Source organism: Carcharhinus amblyrhynchos, chromosome 19, assembly GCF_965287045.1.
Source record: "Carcharhinus amblyrhynchos chromosome 19, sCarAmb.v2.hapA, whole genome shotgun sequence".
Taxonomy (NCBI): domain Eukaryota; kingdom Metazoa; phylum Chordata; class Chondrichthyes; order Carcharhiniformes; family Carcharhinidae; genus Carcharhinus; species Carcharhinus amblyrhynchos.
The window spans coordinates 32,435,645-32,453,175 of NC_137342.1; the positions used below are offsets into that span (position 1 = coordinate 32,435,645).

The following is a 17,531-nucleotide window of genomic DNA, read 5'->3' on the forward strand; positions in this document are numbered from 1 at the left end:
ACCCCTAAACCCTGAGAAAAATAGCCCTCCAAATTCTGAGAAAAATAATCCACAAACCTGAGAGAAATAAACCAGGAGAGAAAAGTAACCCCAAACCCTGAGAGAAAAATAACTCACAAACCCTGAGAGAAATAACCTCCAATCCCTGAGAGAAATAAACCGCCAAACCTTGAGAGAAATAAACTCCCAACCCCAAGAGAAAGAAACCTCCAAAACTCAAGAGAAAGAAACACCGAAACGTTGAGAAAAAAATCCCAGAGAGAAGGCCCCAAACCCTGAGAGAGAGAAAATCCTCAAACCCAAGAAAAAACCCAAATCCCCAAGAGAAAGAAACTCCCAAACCTGAGAAAAAAGACCCCAACCCCGAAACAGAATAACCCCCGAACCTCAAGAGAGATAAAATCCCCAAACTATTAGAGAGATACATTATATATTTAAATAGTTAAAAGATGGCTTTAAGATCAGGTCACATGATTTGATGGGGTCACTTAGCTCAGTTGACTGGATGGCTGGTTTGTGATGCAGAGTAACAGCAACAGCTTGGGTTAAATTCTCATACTGGCTAAGATTATTCATAAACCTTGCCTGAGGTGTGGTGATCCTTTGGATAAATCAGCGCCAGTTAGCTCTCCCCCTCAAAGGGGAGAGCAGCCAGTGGTCATCTGGGCCAATGACGATATGACTTACTTCATATGATTTGATGGTGACATCATTGGTGTGTTTCAGAGGTTCCTGCTTTTAGTTTAAGTTTATCCTCTGTGCAGGCAACAGTTCCTTCAATAAAGCTGGGAATCAAATTAAAAAGCAGAACCGACAAGGTAGTTATCTCTGGATTACTACCTGAACCACATGCAGATGGGCGCAGGGTAAATAGGATTAAGGAGATGAATGGGTGGCTCAGGGATTGGTGTGGGAGGAATGGGTTTGAATTTATGGGGCATTGGCACCAGTATTGGGGCAGATGGGACCTGTTCAGATGGGATGGTCTTCGTCTGAACCATGCCGAAACCAGAGTCCTGGCAAATTGTATGACTAGGACTGTAGATAGGGCTTTAAACTAATTGGTGGGGGGAGGGTGCAGGGGTGGGAGAAATTACAAAATCTAAAGTAAAGGAGAGGGTACAGGTGCAGGAAAATGTTGAGGATCTCCCAATTAGAAAAGGAATGGGGGCATGAGAGAGGTTAGTAGCATTTCTTCAAATAAGAATTCTTCGAATTTATTGGATTTCTATGAGGATGTGACTAGTGCGGTAGACAGAGGGGAACCGGTGGATGTGGTGTTCTTAGATTTCCAAAGGCGTTTGATAAGGTGCCTCATAAAAGGTTGCTACAGAAGGTTAGGGTGCACTGAGTTGGGGGTAAGGTGTTAGCGTGGATAGAGGATTGGCTGTCTAATAGGAAGCAGAGAGTTGGTATCAATGGGTGCTACTCTGGTTGGTGGTTGGTGACTAGTGGAGTGCCGCAGGGATCGGTGCTGGGGCCTCAACTATTTACCATTTATATAGATGATCTGGAGGAGGGGGCTGAGTGTAGGGTGACGAAATTTGCTGATGACACGAAGATGAGTGGAAAAACAAATTGCGTGGAGGGTGTGGAAAGTCTGCAGAGGAATCTGGATAGGCTGAGTGAGTGGGCGAGGACCTGGCAGACAGAGTATAATGTTAGCAAGTGTGAGGTTATCCACTTTGGCAGAAATAATAGTAGGAGGGATTATTATTTAAAAGATGAAAAGCTGCAGCACGCTACGGTGCAGAGGGACCTGGGGGTCCTTGTGCACGAGTCGCAAAAACCCAGTCTGCAGGTGCAGCAGGTGATCAAGAAGGCGAATGGAATGTTGGCCTTTATAGCGAGGGGGACAGAATATAAAAGTAGGGAGGTCTTGCTGCAACCATACAGGTTACTGGTGAGGCTGCAGCTGGAGTACTGTGTGCAGTTTTGGTTGCCGCACTTGTGCAAGGATATATTGGCCTTGGAGGGAGTGCAGAGGAGGTTCACTAGGCTGATACCGGAGATGAGGGGGTTAGCCTATGAGGAGAGACTAAGTAGACTAGGCCTGTACTCGTTGGAGTTTAGAAGGATGAGGGGGGATCTTATAGAGACGTGTAAGATAATGAAGGGGATGGATAGGGTAGAAGTAGAGAGATTCTTCCCGCTTAGAAAGGATAGTAGGACTAGAGGGCGCAGCCTCAAGATAAGTGGGGGGCAACTTAGATCAGAGTTAAGGAGGAACTTCTTCAGTCAAAGGGTGGTGAATCTCTGGAATTCTCTGCCTGTTGAAGTGATGGAAGCTACCTCGCTAAATATATTTAAGTGACGGTTAGATAGGTTTTTGATAGACAAGGGAATTAAGGGTTATGGGGAGAAAGCGGGAAAGTGGAACTGATCCACTTCAGATCAGCCATGATCTTATTGAATGGTGGGGCAGGCTCGAAGGGCTAGATGGCATACTCTTGCTCCTATTTCTTATGTTCTTAATTTGAATCTATGTGTGCAAACCACATCTTTTCATTAAAATCCACAACTCTTAACATAGGACATTACAAAATGAAAATTGGTGACAAATAAGGACTTTGTTTTGTCAAAAATATCGAAAAAAATTCTAAATAGAAGAGAAAAATATTGTGGGTCCCCTCACATTTTGAATATGAGAAGGCTGAGGAGAAGCAACAGCAAGATTAAAGATTGAAGTGCCAGAAGGAAGATCAGAACAAAAAACTTCAGTGAGTGGTTTTAAAAGAGAGTTTCATTCTGATAAAAGAAGGATGAAATTTCAGGCAGTAACTGAAATATTTGAAAAGAAGGAATGTTTTGCTGTACAACTGAGGTTGTTTGAGAAAAAAAAAATCAAGTCAATGGTCCCCAGGGTACTGGGAAGATAGTAAAAAAAACTGAGCAATCACAAGTCACTAGTGTCTGCAAGGGAAATAATGGGTCAATTAGGATCCATGAGTCCTTTCAATTAAGAAAATGAATCATGGCGTTCCTCTGCTAAGTGTTTTCAATACTTTGTACAAGTGATAAAAATTAATGATGAGTTGCTCACACCAGTGATTCTCTGTACAGTAGAAAATAAAATCTTCAATTTGTTCTGCAACTTGGTTTATCCAGTGAAGCCAGAAACCAAAACTTAGGATGGTTTGACAAAGCTCCTTGAAGAGCATTACTCTGCAAAGCCACAGATCATTGCAGAATGGTTCAGATTCCACCAAAGGAATCAAGTTGAAGGTGACAGCATCGCTCAGTTTGTGTGAACCTTAAAAACGCTAGCATACATTATAAGTTTGGTGAGTCATCAGAATATATTGTTTAAGATCATCTAGTTTGTGGTCTCCAAAACAAGGCAATCCAGAGAAGATTGTTTATTAAGCATACTTTGACTTTAAAGGCTGCAGTCAAAATCAGTGTCAATGGAACTGGTAGGAATGAAGATCCACAAGTTGGAAACGGCCCACATAATGTCAAAACGGCAACAAGCATTCACAGATGTGCCAAAAGGGATCATTGAGCAAGTGAATGCAGGAGTAAGGTTAGCCAATGCAAGAATTGTGGCAAAATGGGGCACATTTCAAAAGCTTGTTGAACGAGAACAGTTTCCCTTCAGAAGATGATTATGGTACATTCAAGAAGGACAAGTTGCATCCTACAAAAATAATTTACAACATGGAAGAAAAGAATTACGACTGTAAAGAAGCGAATGTCCAGAAACATGACAAAGGACTCCAAATGAACATCTTTTCCATACAGGGTGGGTGACAGATTCTGGGTGATTCTGAAGCGGACAACATCTTAGAATAGAGGTTGATACTGGTGCTGCTATATCTTTAATTCCTGAGACCATGTACCAACAAAAGCTGAAGCATCTTTCTTTAAATCTAGCTGATGTGATTTTAAGGACATATATGGAAGAGATTGTGCCATTAAAAGGTTACATCATGATCAAGATAGTGTTAAGTGGACAAACAGTGAAGTTGCCTCCCGATGTGGTCCGACGTAATTTTCTAGCTATATTTGGCAGAACGTGGTTGAAGAAGAAGAAGCTTAACTGGAAAGCTGTCAATAGATTGGTTGATGTTAAAACAGACCTGCAGTACCCTCTGGATAAATACAGGAGTGTATTCAGAGAGAAATTGGACACAATGAAGGGAGTTCAAGTGAAAGTTAAAAGTCTAATAGTCAACCAAAATGTCTCAAAAGAAAAGCAGTGCCATGTGCAATTCGCCCTAAGATCAAAGAAGAATTAGTATGACTTGTTAACACTGGTGTATTAGAGTCGATTACAATGAGTGACCCCAATCCTACCTGTCATGAAACCAGATGGTTCAGTTCGTATTTATGGTGATTTTAAAACAACCATAAATCAGCTGTTTTGTGCCGATCAATTTCTGCATCCTTTAGTTTAAGAATTGTTTGTTGTGTTATCAGTTGGCAAAAATTCAGCACGATTGATCTTTCTCAAACATGGTTACAGAATAATGTAACTGCTGAATCTCAACCATTGCTTACCATTGTTACTCATAAAGGTCTTTCTCATTATAAAATATTGCCTTTTGGAATAATGTCCGCACCAGCCTTATTCCAGAAATCGATGGATCAGATTTTAAGTGGTCTTTCCAGTATACAGTGTTACCTGGATGATATAATAATTACAGGTTCAAGTAAACAAGAGCACTTGAATAAATTAGAAGCAGTATTGGAGCATCTTCAAGCACATGTTTTGTGTATCAAGAAAGAAAAATGTAATTGTTCTTTCCAGACATCAGTCCAGTGTTTGGGTCATGTTATTGATAGTAAAGGCCTACATAAAGCACCTAAAAAGATGCACACTATTTTAGAAGCACCATGTCTGACTAAGTGACACAACTGAGGTTCTTTCTTGGATTAGTAAATAATTATGGCAAATTTGTTGCTAACTTAGCTATGTTATTGAGCCCATTGCGTGATTTATTATGTGTGAAACATTCATGGGACTGTACAACAGTATGTGAGAAAGTATGCAAGGATATCAAAGATGCTTTGTAGAAATCCAAAGTAATGGTTCAATTTAATCTGAAGCTATCATTACTGGTTGCTTGTGACCCTTCACCTTATAGCCTAGGGGCAGTAGTTTTACACGTAATGACTTCAGGAGAAGAACAACAAATAGCTTTTGCTTTGTATTCTCTGACTAGTGCTGAATCTAACTAAACTAGAAAAAGGAGTATTGAGTATCATTTTTGGTGTACAAAGGTTTCATCATTATTTGTACGATCAGCATTTCACACTATTGACTAATCATCAACCCTTAACTACTATCTTTGGGCCATATAAAGTCATACCATCCTTAGCTGGTAGCCGATTGCAAAGATGTCACTGACTTGCACACTCCTACAACGTAAAATATTGTCAGTTTGAGTGCCATGCTAATGCTAATGCATTATCACACTTACCTATGCCTTTTGAACGGATGCCACCAACTAGTTTTGCTCATATTCTTTATTTTTCATTAGGAAGTCATTTGCTTGTGACAGCTTCTCAAATTCAGAGACCAGAAATGATCCCACGATGGGGAAGGTGATAGATATGGCATTGAAAGGAACAATAACTGGAATGCATTGTATGCATCCTGATTTGAAACCATATGTTCAGGATAGCTTGAGTTGTCTGTTGAAGGTGGATGTCTGTTGTGGGGAATCGGAATGATCATTTCTCCTAGTTTGCGTGAAACAGTTTTTGAACAGCTACATGAGTGAAAGCCCGGTATTGTCAGGATGAAGGAATTAGCATGTGGTTAGTTTTGGTGACCGGACCTGGAAGCGCAGATTGAAGAAAAAGTGGGACATTATCAATCCTGTACACAAATAAGAAATAGATCACCGTTGTCTCTTTTACATCCTTGGGAGTGGTCTAAAATGCCATGGTAACAATTGCATGTAGATCTTGCTGGTCATTTTGAAGGTTGCATGTTCTTAGTTATAAGTGATGCGCACTCAAAGAAGTTGTTATCATGAGACCTACTTGATCTGAACAACCCATTGAAAAATGGGTGAGGTACCAGAAGAGTGAAGGGTGGCAAATGTTGTGCCCTTATTTAAGGAGGCTGCAAAGAAAAACCTGGGAATTATATCAGATAAGGCTTGCATCTGTGGTGGGTAAGTTATAGCATTCTACAGTGCGGAAGGAGGCTGTTCAGCCCATCGATTCTGCACTGACCACAATCCCACTCAGACCCTATCCCCATGGCCATAAGCCTTTACCCTAGCTAGTCCCCCTGACACTAAGGGGCAATTTAGCTCTGCCAATCCACCTAACCCACACATCTTTGGACTGTGGGAAGAAATTGGAGCACCCAGTGAAACCCATGCAAACACAGGGAGAATGTGCAAATTCCCCACAGACAGGGATCCAAGCTGGGAATTGAACCCAGGTCCCTGGCGCTTTGAGGCAGCTGTGTTAACCACTGTGCCACCGTGCTGCCCTTATGGCTAGAGGATTTTAAGGGATAAGATAAGATATGCAGGCATTTGGAAAGACATGGGAGATCAAGCCTTACAAAATTGAGTTTTTTGGTGAAATGATCAGGAAGGTCGATGAGAGCAGGGTAGTCGATGTAGTTTGTATGGACTTCAATAAGGCCTTTGATAAAGTTCCATATGGTAGGCTGCTCTGGAAGGTTAGATCACCTGGAATCCAGGGACAGCTGGCAAATTGGATATATAATTGGCTTGATGGTAGGAAGCAGAGGGTAATGATGCTTGTTGGACTGGGGGGGTCTGTGATTAGTGCTGTGCCTCAGGGGTTAGTGCTAGGTCCATTGCTGTTTGTTATCTGTATCAACGATTTGGATGAGAATATACAAGGCATGATCTGTAAGTTTGCAGATGACACTAAAATAGGTGGAATTGTAGACAGTGAGGAAGGCTATCAAAAATTGCAGCAGGATCTTGATCGCTGGGGAAGTGGGCTGAGAAATGGCAAATAGAGTTCAATATAAATAAGTGTGAGGTGTTGCATTTTGGAAAGTCAAATCAAGGTAAGAATTTCACGGTGAATGGTAGGACCTTAAGGAGTATCGTGGAACAGAGGGACTTTGGAATTCAGGTGCACAGTTCTCAAAAGGTGGAGTCACATGTAGAAAGTGCAGTGAAAAAGGCTTTTGGTATGCTAGCCTTCATCTGTCAGGGTATTGAATAAAAAAGTTGGGAAGTTAAGTTGCAGTTGTACAGGATGTTGGTGAGGCTGCACCTGGAGTATTGTGTTCAGTTTTGGTTGCCCTGCTCTCGGAAAGATGTTATTAAACTGGAGAGAGTACAAAAGAGATTCACAAGGATGTTGCCAGACCCAAGAGACTGAGTTATAGGAAGAGATTGGACAGGCCAAGACATTTTTGTTTTGAAGCGTAGGAGACTGAGGGGTGATCTTTTAGAGGTGCGTAAGATCATGGGAGGCACAGATAGAGTGAATGCACTCAGTCTTTCTCCCAGGGTTGGGGAATCAAGAACTAGAGGGCGTAGGCTTAAGTTAAGAGGGGAAAGAATTAATGGGAACCTGAGGAGCAACATTTTTTACATAGCGGGCGGTACATATGTGGAAAGGGCTGCCGGAAGAAGTGGTTGAGGCAGGGATATTGACAACACTTAAAAGACATTTGGACAGATACATGGATAGGAAAGGTTTAGAGGGATATGGGCCAAATGCAGGCAAATGGAGTTAGCTTAGATGGACATTTTGGTCAGCATGGACCAGTTTGGGCTGAAGGGCCTGTCTCCGTGCCATTGGTTCTATGAAAGGCATTGCTGATGCTGCAACTTGAAAACTGTGGAGGCATTCAGTGCAAGTTACTGCCCAAGTGTCTCCAAGATCTTCTGTTCAGTGGATTGCTGCTTTAAATTATCAACTTCATTTCTGCATAAAAATGGTTCTGAAGTTTTTTTTCCCTGAAACTGAATGAATTTCAATCTAGCAGTGTCAAGGTTATGAAATCATGTTTTGTAGCAGGTCTGATACAATGGCCAAACTCAAGATGGCCATCCCAATGAATCACACCAGTGTGAACCTGTAAAACGGTAAATATGGTGAAGAAACACAGGAGCTGTGGTGGTAACAGTCAAAAAAGATCCTGTACACTATTTTGAAGAAGAACAGGGAAGTTCACCCTGAACCAATATCCATTTCTCTGCCAACATCACTGAAACAGTTTGTCATTTGTCGCAGTACTGTTTATGGAAACTTGCTGTGAGCAAATTGACATTACACTGACTACAGTTTAAAAGCATTTAGATGGCTGTAAATTGTCTTGAGATGTTCTGAGGTCGTAAACGTGCTCTAAAAATACAAGTCTTCTTAATTTTAACAAAATCTGTCTTGGCCTTGAAAGCTCCATTTGACCACCAACGTCCACAGTGTTTAGGAAAGAGGTCTAGTTCTCTATTATCAGTTGTGTGAAGGAGTGCTTTCTGATATTGCCCTCTAATAGCCAAGCACTAATTTTAAGGTTATGTTCCTTTGTTCTGGACACTTTTACCAGAAGAAATAGTTTCTATCTTACCCTACCAAATTCTTTTAAATCTTATTATCATCTTAAACATCTTGATTAGATCATTTTCTAATCTTCTATACTTGAATATAAGCCTAGTGCATGCAATTTGTTATCATAATTTTACCCTTTATGCTGCTGCAGTGTCCTGATGAATCTGCAATGTATCCTCACGCTGTTTTCTCAGTGTTGTTCGGTATTTTATTCACCTTTATCAATCTGTTTTCAAGGATCTAAAGCCCATAGTTCTCCAGTTATTCCTTCTGGTTCTTGAACTGTGTCCTTTTTGGAATGCACAACACTCAATGTCTTATTTTCCTTAAATACCCCAATGTTCCAGTGTAATGATGAAGTTTGGAAGATTCCAGCACATTCCCAGCTGCATGGTTTTCTTGGGTCTTTCTTTGATTGTTTCTCTTTGACTGGCTGATTTTATCTTTGTTTACGCAACACTACAGTGGAAGGAAATGGTGTTATTCAGCGCAATATGAGGGATCAATGTGGAAACTGGCAGAGTAAAAAGTCTGACAACACCAGGTTTTAGTCCAACCTATTTATTTGATAATATACTCGCAAGCTTTCGGGTTAGCCCCTTCGTCAGGTGACGAAGGGGCTAACCCGAAAGCTTGCGAGTATATTATCAAATAAATAGGTTGGACTAAAACCTGGTGTTGTCAGACTTTTTACTGTGTTTACACCAGTCCAACGCCGGCATACCCACATCGAAACTGGCAGAAACATAGCAAGCTGATAGATTAGCTGTTGCAGCAGCCCATGGATCTCTTATACCGCAGTGAGGTGACAATTCATGACTCAGGAGTGTGGTTAATAAAAATCCTAAATCTGAGACCTGCTTCTGAAATGTTGAAGACTGGAATGTAAACAGCTTTGCCACAGTCTTATATACTCATCATTTGGGACAAATTCTACTCATTTCACCCATTCCCTTTGAAATCCCAAATGCTATCTGTGACAAATGCTGGGGACACTTATAAAACCATGAAATATGTAGAGGGACTCATGAGACGGATGTGAACAAGTGGGAGACAGACATGCAGGTGAGATAGACAACTCAGAATTACTTTACTTCTTAAAGCCCTTCCACTCCAAGTAGCCCAGTATCAGCCCAGGCACTGAGTTTACTGACTGTCGAAGTGGAGTGGATGGATTACTGTTAATCTGATTGATTGTGGAATCCTTCGATGGACATCTCCACTGAATACTTCTAATCCTTTGCTACTGTCAACATTAGCAAAACACCCCCTGTATTGTATGAACTCAGTGTTAGCATTTTACTCCAGTTGTGTGCCCATTGTCTGGATTAGGATTTGGGCTCTGCTGTCTGGAACTCTGTTTGCTATTATCTTGACCTGATATAAATTTGATTTAGAGAATGATTCTGGCAGAATGGAAACATCTATGTTAGCTCAGTGCAGCTCTGGATCTTTTACTCTAACATGATGTTTGATTTTGTAGGAAGGATTGACAGTTCAGGATGTCGTTCAACAGCTCAGAGTCCCTTGGCAATTCAGGACAAGTATTCAGGTGAAAACTCAGGAAAAAACAGATGAGCAGGAAATCCTCGACCATTTATTTGGTGCTTTATATGCTGAACATTGGGCTTTTCCTCTTGGTCACACAGAAAACCGAAGCAGATTCTGGATTATGTCAACTCCAGATTTCTGTCTGAGGATGACTACATGGTCTCTAAAATTCAATGGGGATGTGTGATCCAGGGATTTTAAAATCCAACAATGCAAGGAATGGGGAAATTTAGGATCAGCCCTGTGCAACTGTACCTCAGTCAGGCTGTGTCTGGAAGTATGCCCCATTGAGAGTTGGTGCCTGTGGAAGTGTGCCCCAGTGAGAATCGGTGCTTGTGGAAGTGTGCCCTCGCACTTTCAGGTGAAAGCAGGGAAAGTCGGAGAAGCAGAAACCTAATGATGGATCCCTGCACCAATTTAAGGTTTGGACCATGTGATTAAGCTGTCCTTTATATGGTTTGCACTTTGGTGGAATTGACACAATCCAAGTGCTTTTGTGTAGCTGATGAATTTACAGCAGGTCACCTTTCCTACTTAAAGTTCCCAATGTTTTGTGTTCAGGAAGATAGGGGCAATTGAGGAGCATGGAAAGGGAGAATGGCAATTCTTGTGAGAAGGACCAAATTATCCACCTGGGTGCTTATGGATATTGACAGTGTTTGGCCTAACAATGATGAAGATTTGATGGGCCTCCTTCTGTTTGTACTTTCATGTTATTCTATGATACTTATTAGGTTGGAGGTGATGGTGTGAACATGGCAAGAGAAACCACTGGGGACTTCTTGTCCTTGTTGCAAGAGTGGAATAATGAAAAAGAAGACCTAACATGATAGACTTCAGTGCAAGTCTTGGGAAAGTGCTAAGTGGTTAAAGCCTGTTGAGAGGTTGAGGAGGGACAGCAGTCATGGGGTTATGTTGGTGCATTGATCTCCGTGCTGTGGGAAGGATGGAGGTTAGAGATTCTTGGATCGTAAGTAGTGAAAAGAGTTCCAATGCATCTGTGAGTTAGAATGAGTTTCAGTACTTTGAAGAATGTGTTCCTAGATGTGTACACTAACAAATCTTTTACTGCACAACCTTTCCTATTTCCTCAATGGACTTTCTTGGTTCAAAGATGCTTCCTCTTGAAATTGTCCTAGACTTCTTTCATTGCTTCTTTAAGGAATGCAGAAGCACAGAATATTGCAATCCTGTGGAGAATTCAGCAGTGGGAAGGTAAAGCTGTTCATTTGTGGCCACAGTGGAGTCAGAAAAACCACTTTGTGTAAAGCTCTGCAGACAATGGGTAATGATGCACTGCTTCTTCTGATGGAAACTCAATGCTATGTGTGAGACTCTCTCTAGACATGCCTGTGTCTCTCTGTGTCTGTCATCCATACGCATTGAAATTCTCTGCTGACAAAGTGCAAAAAGTATATGAGCAACTTTCAAACATACAAGGAAAAGATTTTCCATGATCTGTTGGTCCATGTTTAGTTGTCCATGCACTGATTGGCCAAGCTTTAATTCTCACTCTTTTTTTTGCAAATTCACTGGCTGACCAAATTTCAGTCCTTAGTCCTACAACAGCCAACATCAGATTCCATTAAGCATGTTCATATAAGTTAGGCAAACTTTTCAGGTGGAAAGAAATGGATGTGTGAAGTAAAATAATTTTGACCTAGTGGGTCAGGCCCTGCATGTGTCTGGGCTTTCCCAGCGGCCCAGGCACATGGGTCCAAGGATAATAGGCAGATATTGTAGTTGAAGAGGAGTGTGAAATGTTTGATAAATATGTGAGTGAGGGAACATTAAAGGTTCGAGCATCAAAGCAGAGACGGATAGCCAAGTTCCACACACGTGAGGACGGCCTCAACAGGGATCTTGGGTTCATGTCACACTATCTGTAACCCCCACAACTTGCCTGGACTTGCAAAATCTCACTAACTTTCCTGTCTGGAAACAATCCACATCCTTTTAACCTGTGTTTAATGCTCTCTCCACTCACATTGTCTGTACCTTTAAGACTTGATCAGCTGTAAAGACTCGCATTCCGATCATTATTCATGTAAATTGAGTTTGTGTCTTTGTGTCCTGTTTGTGATCAGAACTCCCATCCACCTGATGAAGGGACAGTCTGTTCTGAAAGTTTGTGGCATTTGCTACAAATAAGCCTGTTGGACTTTAAGCTGGTGTTGTGAGACTTCTTTTAGGTTATGAATACACCAGAGAGATTTATGAAGATTTTTGTCAGGAATTGAAATTAAGCTATAAGGAAAGACTGGAAAAAGGTGGGGTTGTTTCCTTTGGAACAGAGGCTGGAGGAAGATTTAGTCGAAGTGTATAAAATTATGAGGGGTCAAGATTGGGTGTTAGGAACGTCCTGTCTCTGTTGGCAGAGAAGTCCAAATCAAGAGGCAGAGATTTAAAGTAATTGGTAGAAAGATTAGAGTAGAATTCTGGATAAGTTCCTTCATACAGAAGATGATGGGCATCCAGAACTCACTACCTGAAAAGGTGACACAGGCAGAAATCCAAATTGCATTTAAGATAAATTTTGGATATGCTCTTGGAGTATCATATGCCAGAGGGATAGACATGATGGGTTGAAAGTTCCATTTGGCGAGGTTTACAGGTCTGAGCAGTGAAAAGTGCTGATCTGGGATTGCTCCTGATGGCAGATGGAAATATTACTGAATTGTCCCTCATTGTGGGTGGGAAGGTGATTTTGGATTGCTGCTGATTTCAGGTGGGAAGATGATGATTTGGGATTTTGCAGGACAAATGGAATATTATTTCACTCACTGGCTACTTCAGGCTGCAGCCAATTAGAATGTGATTTACTGCAGCAGGTTAGCAGTGACCAGGAGCACAATCTTGGACATTCAGACATGTATGGAGACCAGCAGCTGCCAAGTTATGGAGAATCCCATTAGTTTTAAAGTTCCACATGTGTGAAATTCATCTTTTTAAAAACTGAAGTATCAACCCTTCAGTCCATTATGATTCTGCTGGCTTTTTCTCCTGAACTAATCCCACTGACCTGGGTCAACTTCAAACTAATCATGCAGCTCTGCTTTCTTTCCATTGCACTGTACAAATTTCAAACTTATCTCATTGCCCCACACTCTTCCCAATGCTCCGAACCTTTCTCTTCAAATATTAATCACACTTCGCCACCCTCAAAAAAAATGAACTACTAGTTGAACCATCTAACTGTCTTGTGTACTAAATGTTCCTTAAATTCTCTCTTTATTAGTGATTATTTTAAATTGATGAACCCTCATCACTGACCCCTCAACCAGAGGACATAGTCTTTTTCTATTCACTTCATAAAGAGTTTTGAAAATTTAAAAAAGTCTCAGTGTGAACAGTCCCAGTATCTCTTGTCTCTCCTCATAACTACAGTTCCCCAACCACCCAACTTTGTTTTTGTTGAATGTTTGCTATATTGTTCTTCCTATAATCAGAACCAGACTGCACACAGTCTAACTATGGGCTAACCAAAGGTTTGTACAAATATATAATTCCCTCTTGATTGTACAGGGTCAAAGTTCAATGTCCTCCACTTCAGAAGTGTGGTTTTTAGGCCTGGAAACAGTTATTCTGATGCCTACTATGCTGATTAGGGATCTGTTCCCATCTGCTGTTGGCCCATTGCCTGTTTAAGGGCTTATAATGTGTCAAGTGATGGCTTTGAGTTGTTATGCAAGCTTCATGACGTTTCAGGTGGTTCATTCCTGATGTGTGTCTGTGGCCTTCAACTGAGATCACTCCTTGTTTTAAAATCACAGGTTTTGTTTTGGTTGAGATTCTTGGACATCACCAGATGCAGCACAGCGTCAAGACCCAAAGTGTTTATGATCAGCATTCACTATGACACCATGGACCTGCAAAACAGAGCAGAGATGGGTAAGATATAGTTGTATTGTGGGGAGACCTTTCAAAATACAGATCAGGGGACAGAGAAGAGACTGAAGTACAGATCAGAGGAGAGCAGGGAGTGAGACCTAGATTAGACAGGGAGCAAGGAAGCACAGGTCAGGGAGAGAGGCACAAGTCAACAAGGACAGAATAAGGTGCAGGTAGGAGTGTGAATTAGATGTGGGGAAGCAAGGCAGAGATTATGGGGCGATTCTCCCAAAAAAATTCTTGAATTTGCATAAAAAGTGGAATAAATCCTGCTGGTTTCTTTGGAGGGAGTTTCAAAATGAATCCCCCTCACTGTGCATTACAGAATGCCCTAGCATTAATCATGCTAAAAATCAGTAGACGGGGCCTATTCCCTCAGTAGAGACTGGCAGCATAGTGCTAAGTGGGCCATTGTCAGTGCCAAGATCGTGCATGCGCAATGGCCCTGCACTGCCAACCTCGCAACCCCACATCGCTGCCCCTTTGACCTCCACATGGCCCAATCATTGGCCCCACGAACATGCCCGGGCTAGCCTCGATTTCCTCCGGCTCTCGGTTCCCTGCAGTGCCTTCCCCATGCCAATGCCCAGCCTGGTCGCTGGCCTCCCTCCCTCCTACTCATGATCCCTATGCAGAGTGGCAGTGGGACCCCCACCCCATCAATCACCTTCCCAGTGGCCCTGACCTCCATTAGGCCTTGCTCCATTGGCACTGCCTGATGCCCCCTTAGGTATTCGTACTTTGCCCCTTGGGCAGTGCTGGGGGCCAGGCTGGCACTGCCAAGGGATTTCCAGCGGGGTCCTGCTGACAGCTCCCTGCGATTGAGGAACTATAGTAAATCCTGCTGGAGTGGACCAGTGAGGGGCGGACATACTAGCGGACCCAGAGATTTTAGTCTCAAGCCCACTAATGAGATTTAAGTAGATTTAAATAACAATTTACATAATTTATACAGCTGCGCGCCAGAAATTGGCAGGAAGGAAATCCAACTGCCGCAGACGCACAGAGGCTGTGGAGCATGCTAAATGGCTTTGGCCTGTTGCGCTACAAAAGCAGCGCAACAGGCTGTGAGAATCGCTCCCTCTACCTAAGACCAGGTGGAATGATTGAGGCACAGAAATCGGGAGTGTGGTTTGTGATGTGTGACACTCACTAAGTTGCTCGAATCAAATATCTATAGAAAAAATTGAGGAAATAAAGAATTTTCATTCAAAATATATTTGCAGCCAAGTGTTTTTTGACATTTTAAAGAGGCAGAAAACCTTTGCAGACACCTGGATATTGTTCAGGCTGCATTTTACATAACTGCATATCTGTGAGGGATGTGGAATCTTTGAGACATCGACAGAAGAAATATCCAGGTTTACTGCAGTTTTTACAAACCGTAGTCCATCACAAACCGTAGTCTGCATTCATTCTCAGTAAGTGAGAATCACTGAGCTGGCCGACGGTTATTGGTAATCCCAAGCTGCTCCTTTTGAACCATTGAGCATCCTGCCACTTCTGTGAACAGTTACTTGTGAATACCATTGGAAGCAGGTCTGGAGTCATATAGGCTGCACTGGGAAAGGAGGATAGGTTTCCTTCCTTAAAGGACATTAGTGAATTAGTTGGGTTTTATCACAATCCAAGATTTTTCTTTCAAACACATCCTCCCTGAGTCCCCAACTCACGTATCAAAGTCCATCCCTCTGATAACAACTCCTCCCATCTAAAACAGTCCTGCTAATATGCATCTCACACATCAAAGTTCAGCCCGTCACTTTAGACCCAGCCCTTCCATTGAAGTACATATTTTCAATACCTGATCGTTCCAATTTATTTTCATGTGATCAAATGCTGACTGATGTGTCCCACACATTTTGCATACTGTAAAAGGATAAGTTGATAACCAACAGATTAATTCTAAATGCAAAAATTCCTGAATTGCTTTGTGTCCAAGGCAGACCAGTTATCAATTTAAATTCATGCAGAACAGACATTTTGTTCTTGCATCTGATTAAATATTTAGGAATTTTGGTGAGTTCCAAAATTACCCTGTTTTATGAGTTAACTATCCCTCCTATCTAATTGTCACAGCATTGGGTTTATTGAAAAAGAAAGATGAAGCTGAGCTGGGATATGGAGATTGCAGGACCGGAGTCCCAGTAACTGACAGTAAAATAATTAGGACATTTCAACCTGTTTGAATGTGACACACAAAACCTGGCAGAAATTGTAGGAAACCAGGACATACGCCTTGTAGTACAGAAGAATATTCAGGGCAGGGTTAGCTTATGTAATGTGTTCTGAATCCATCTCCTGTGGCGTTACACTTGGGATGTTTAAGCCAGTGTAGTGCCTAGGTAAGTGGGGTTTGAGAGTATGGGGGCAAACTGGACTTGGAAATGCAGACATAATTTAGTCCCTCATTTTAAAGTAATGTATTCTGCTCTTTTTTAAAAAGTCCATAATTAAATTCTAATGTATGTTTTTGTCATTAAGCTGCACGTGTAAACTTTTAATACCAATCTGATTGAATTAATTCAGAAGGCTGGACTTCAAGCTGAAGTGTCAGCTGTTGTACAGTTTTATTTTCCCTCAAGTCACTGTGAAGCTCCTTATCATATTTTTCAATGTTAAGTTTCTTTAAATGCAAACTGCTGTAATGTTAAAGAAAGTATCAAATCTCCATGGCATCTTGGTTGGCATCCAATCCAAACCATTCACATTCTCCACCATTAATGCACAGTGGCAGTAGTGAGTAACATGTACAAGATGCACCGCAGGACCTCAAGGAGTGTTCTTAGACAGTACCTGCCAAACCCAATCCAGTTATAATCTGGAAGGCCAAGGGCAGCAGGCACAATGGAACACCACTGCTTGGAAGTTGCCCTCCAAGCTACTCTTAAATGGGGGACCCTTTATTTTAAATTGTGCCCATTAGGAGACCAAAATTGTACACAGTACTTTAAATGTGGTCTCACCAACTCCCATTTACAGCTGCAGCAAAAACATCCCTACTTTAATCATTATTGTATAATCATTGTTGTAATCGGATGAGACCATAACCAGATTAGCCATGATTTTGTTGAATGGCAGAGCAGACTCGAAGGACTGAGTGGACTCAGTAGCCTATTCCTGCTCCCAAGTCCCATTTTCCTGTGTAATAGAGACATGGCAGCCAATATATGCACAGCAAGGTTCCACCACCAACAATGTGATAATGATCAGATAATCTCGGTGATGTTGATTAAGCGATAAGTATTATCCACGGACTTTCTTTAATACATATAACACTCCCTCAATATTGCACTAGAGTGGCAGCATATAAGCGCAAATCTTTAGAGTGGAACCTGAATCCATGACCTTTTGATTCCAAAATGAGAGAGCTATGCACTGAGCAACGTCTTTCTCAGCGACAAGTTTGTTTGAATACTTTTTAAACTGTTCTGAGATGTTTATTCCAGCAAATTTAAATCGTTGTGTGTTTAATGTTTCTCTGTCTGACTGATAGTAACAAGTCTGAATCTCCTGCCTTAAGACATGGCCAGTAACATTTCAACACTTTGCAGTAAAATTCTAGCAGAGTGAGCTTCATCGAG

At 41.7% G+C, this 17,531-nt stretch overlaps 1 protein-coding gene across 2 annotated transcripts in view; it reads left to right on the forward strand.

Moving 5' to 3' along the window:
* The window catches only part of ccdc136b (coiled-coil domain containing 136b), a 117,169-nt gene that overhangs the window by 950 nt on the left and 98,688 nt on the right, over positions 1 to 17,531 (forward strand). For both annotated transcript variants that reach the window (XM_080207519.1, XM_080207523.1), the window contains exon 2: positions 13,830 to 13,947. In XM_080207519.1, the coding sequence (XP_080063645.1) occupies positions 13,912 to 13,947 (36 nt within the window). In that variant the 5' untranslated portion in view covers positions 13,830 to 13,911. The remainder of the gene's footprint in view (positions 1 to 13,829; positions 13,948 to 17,531) is intronic.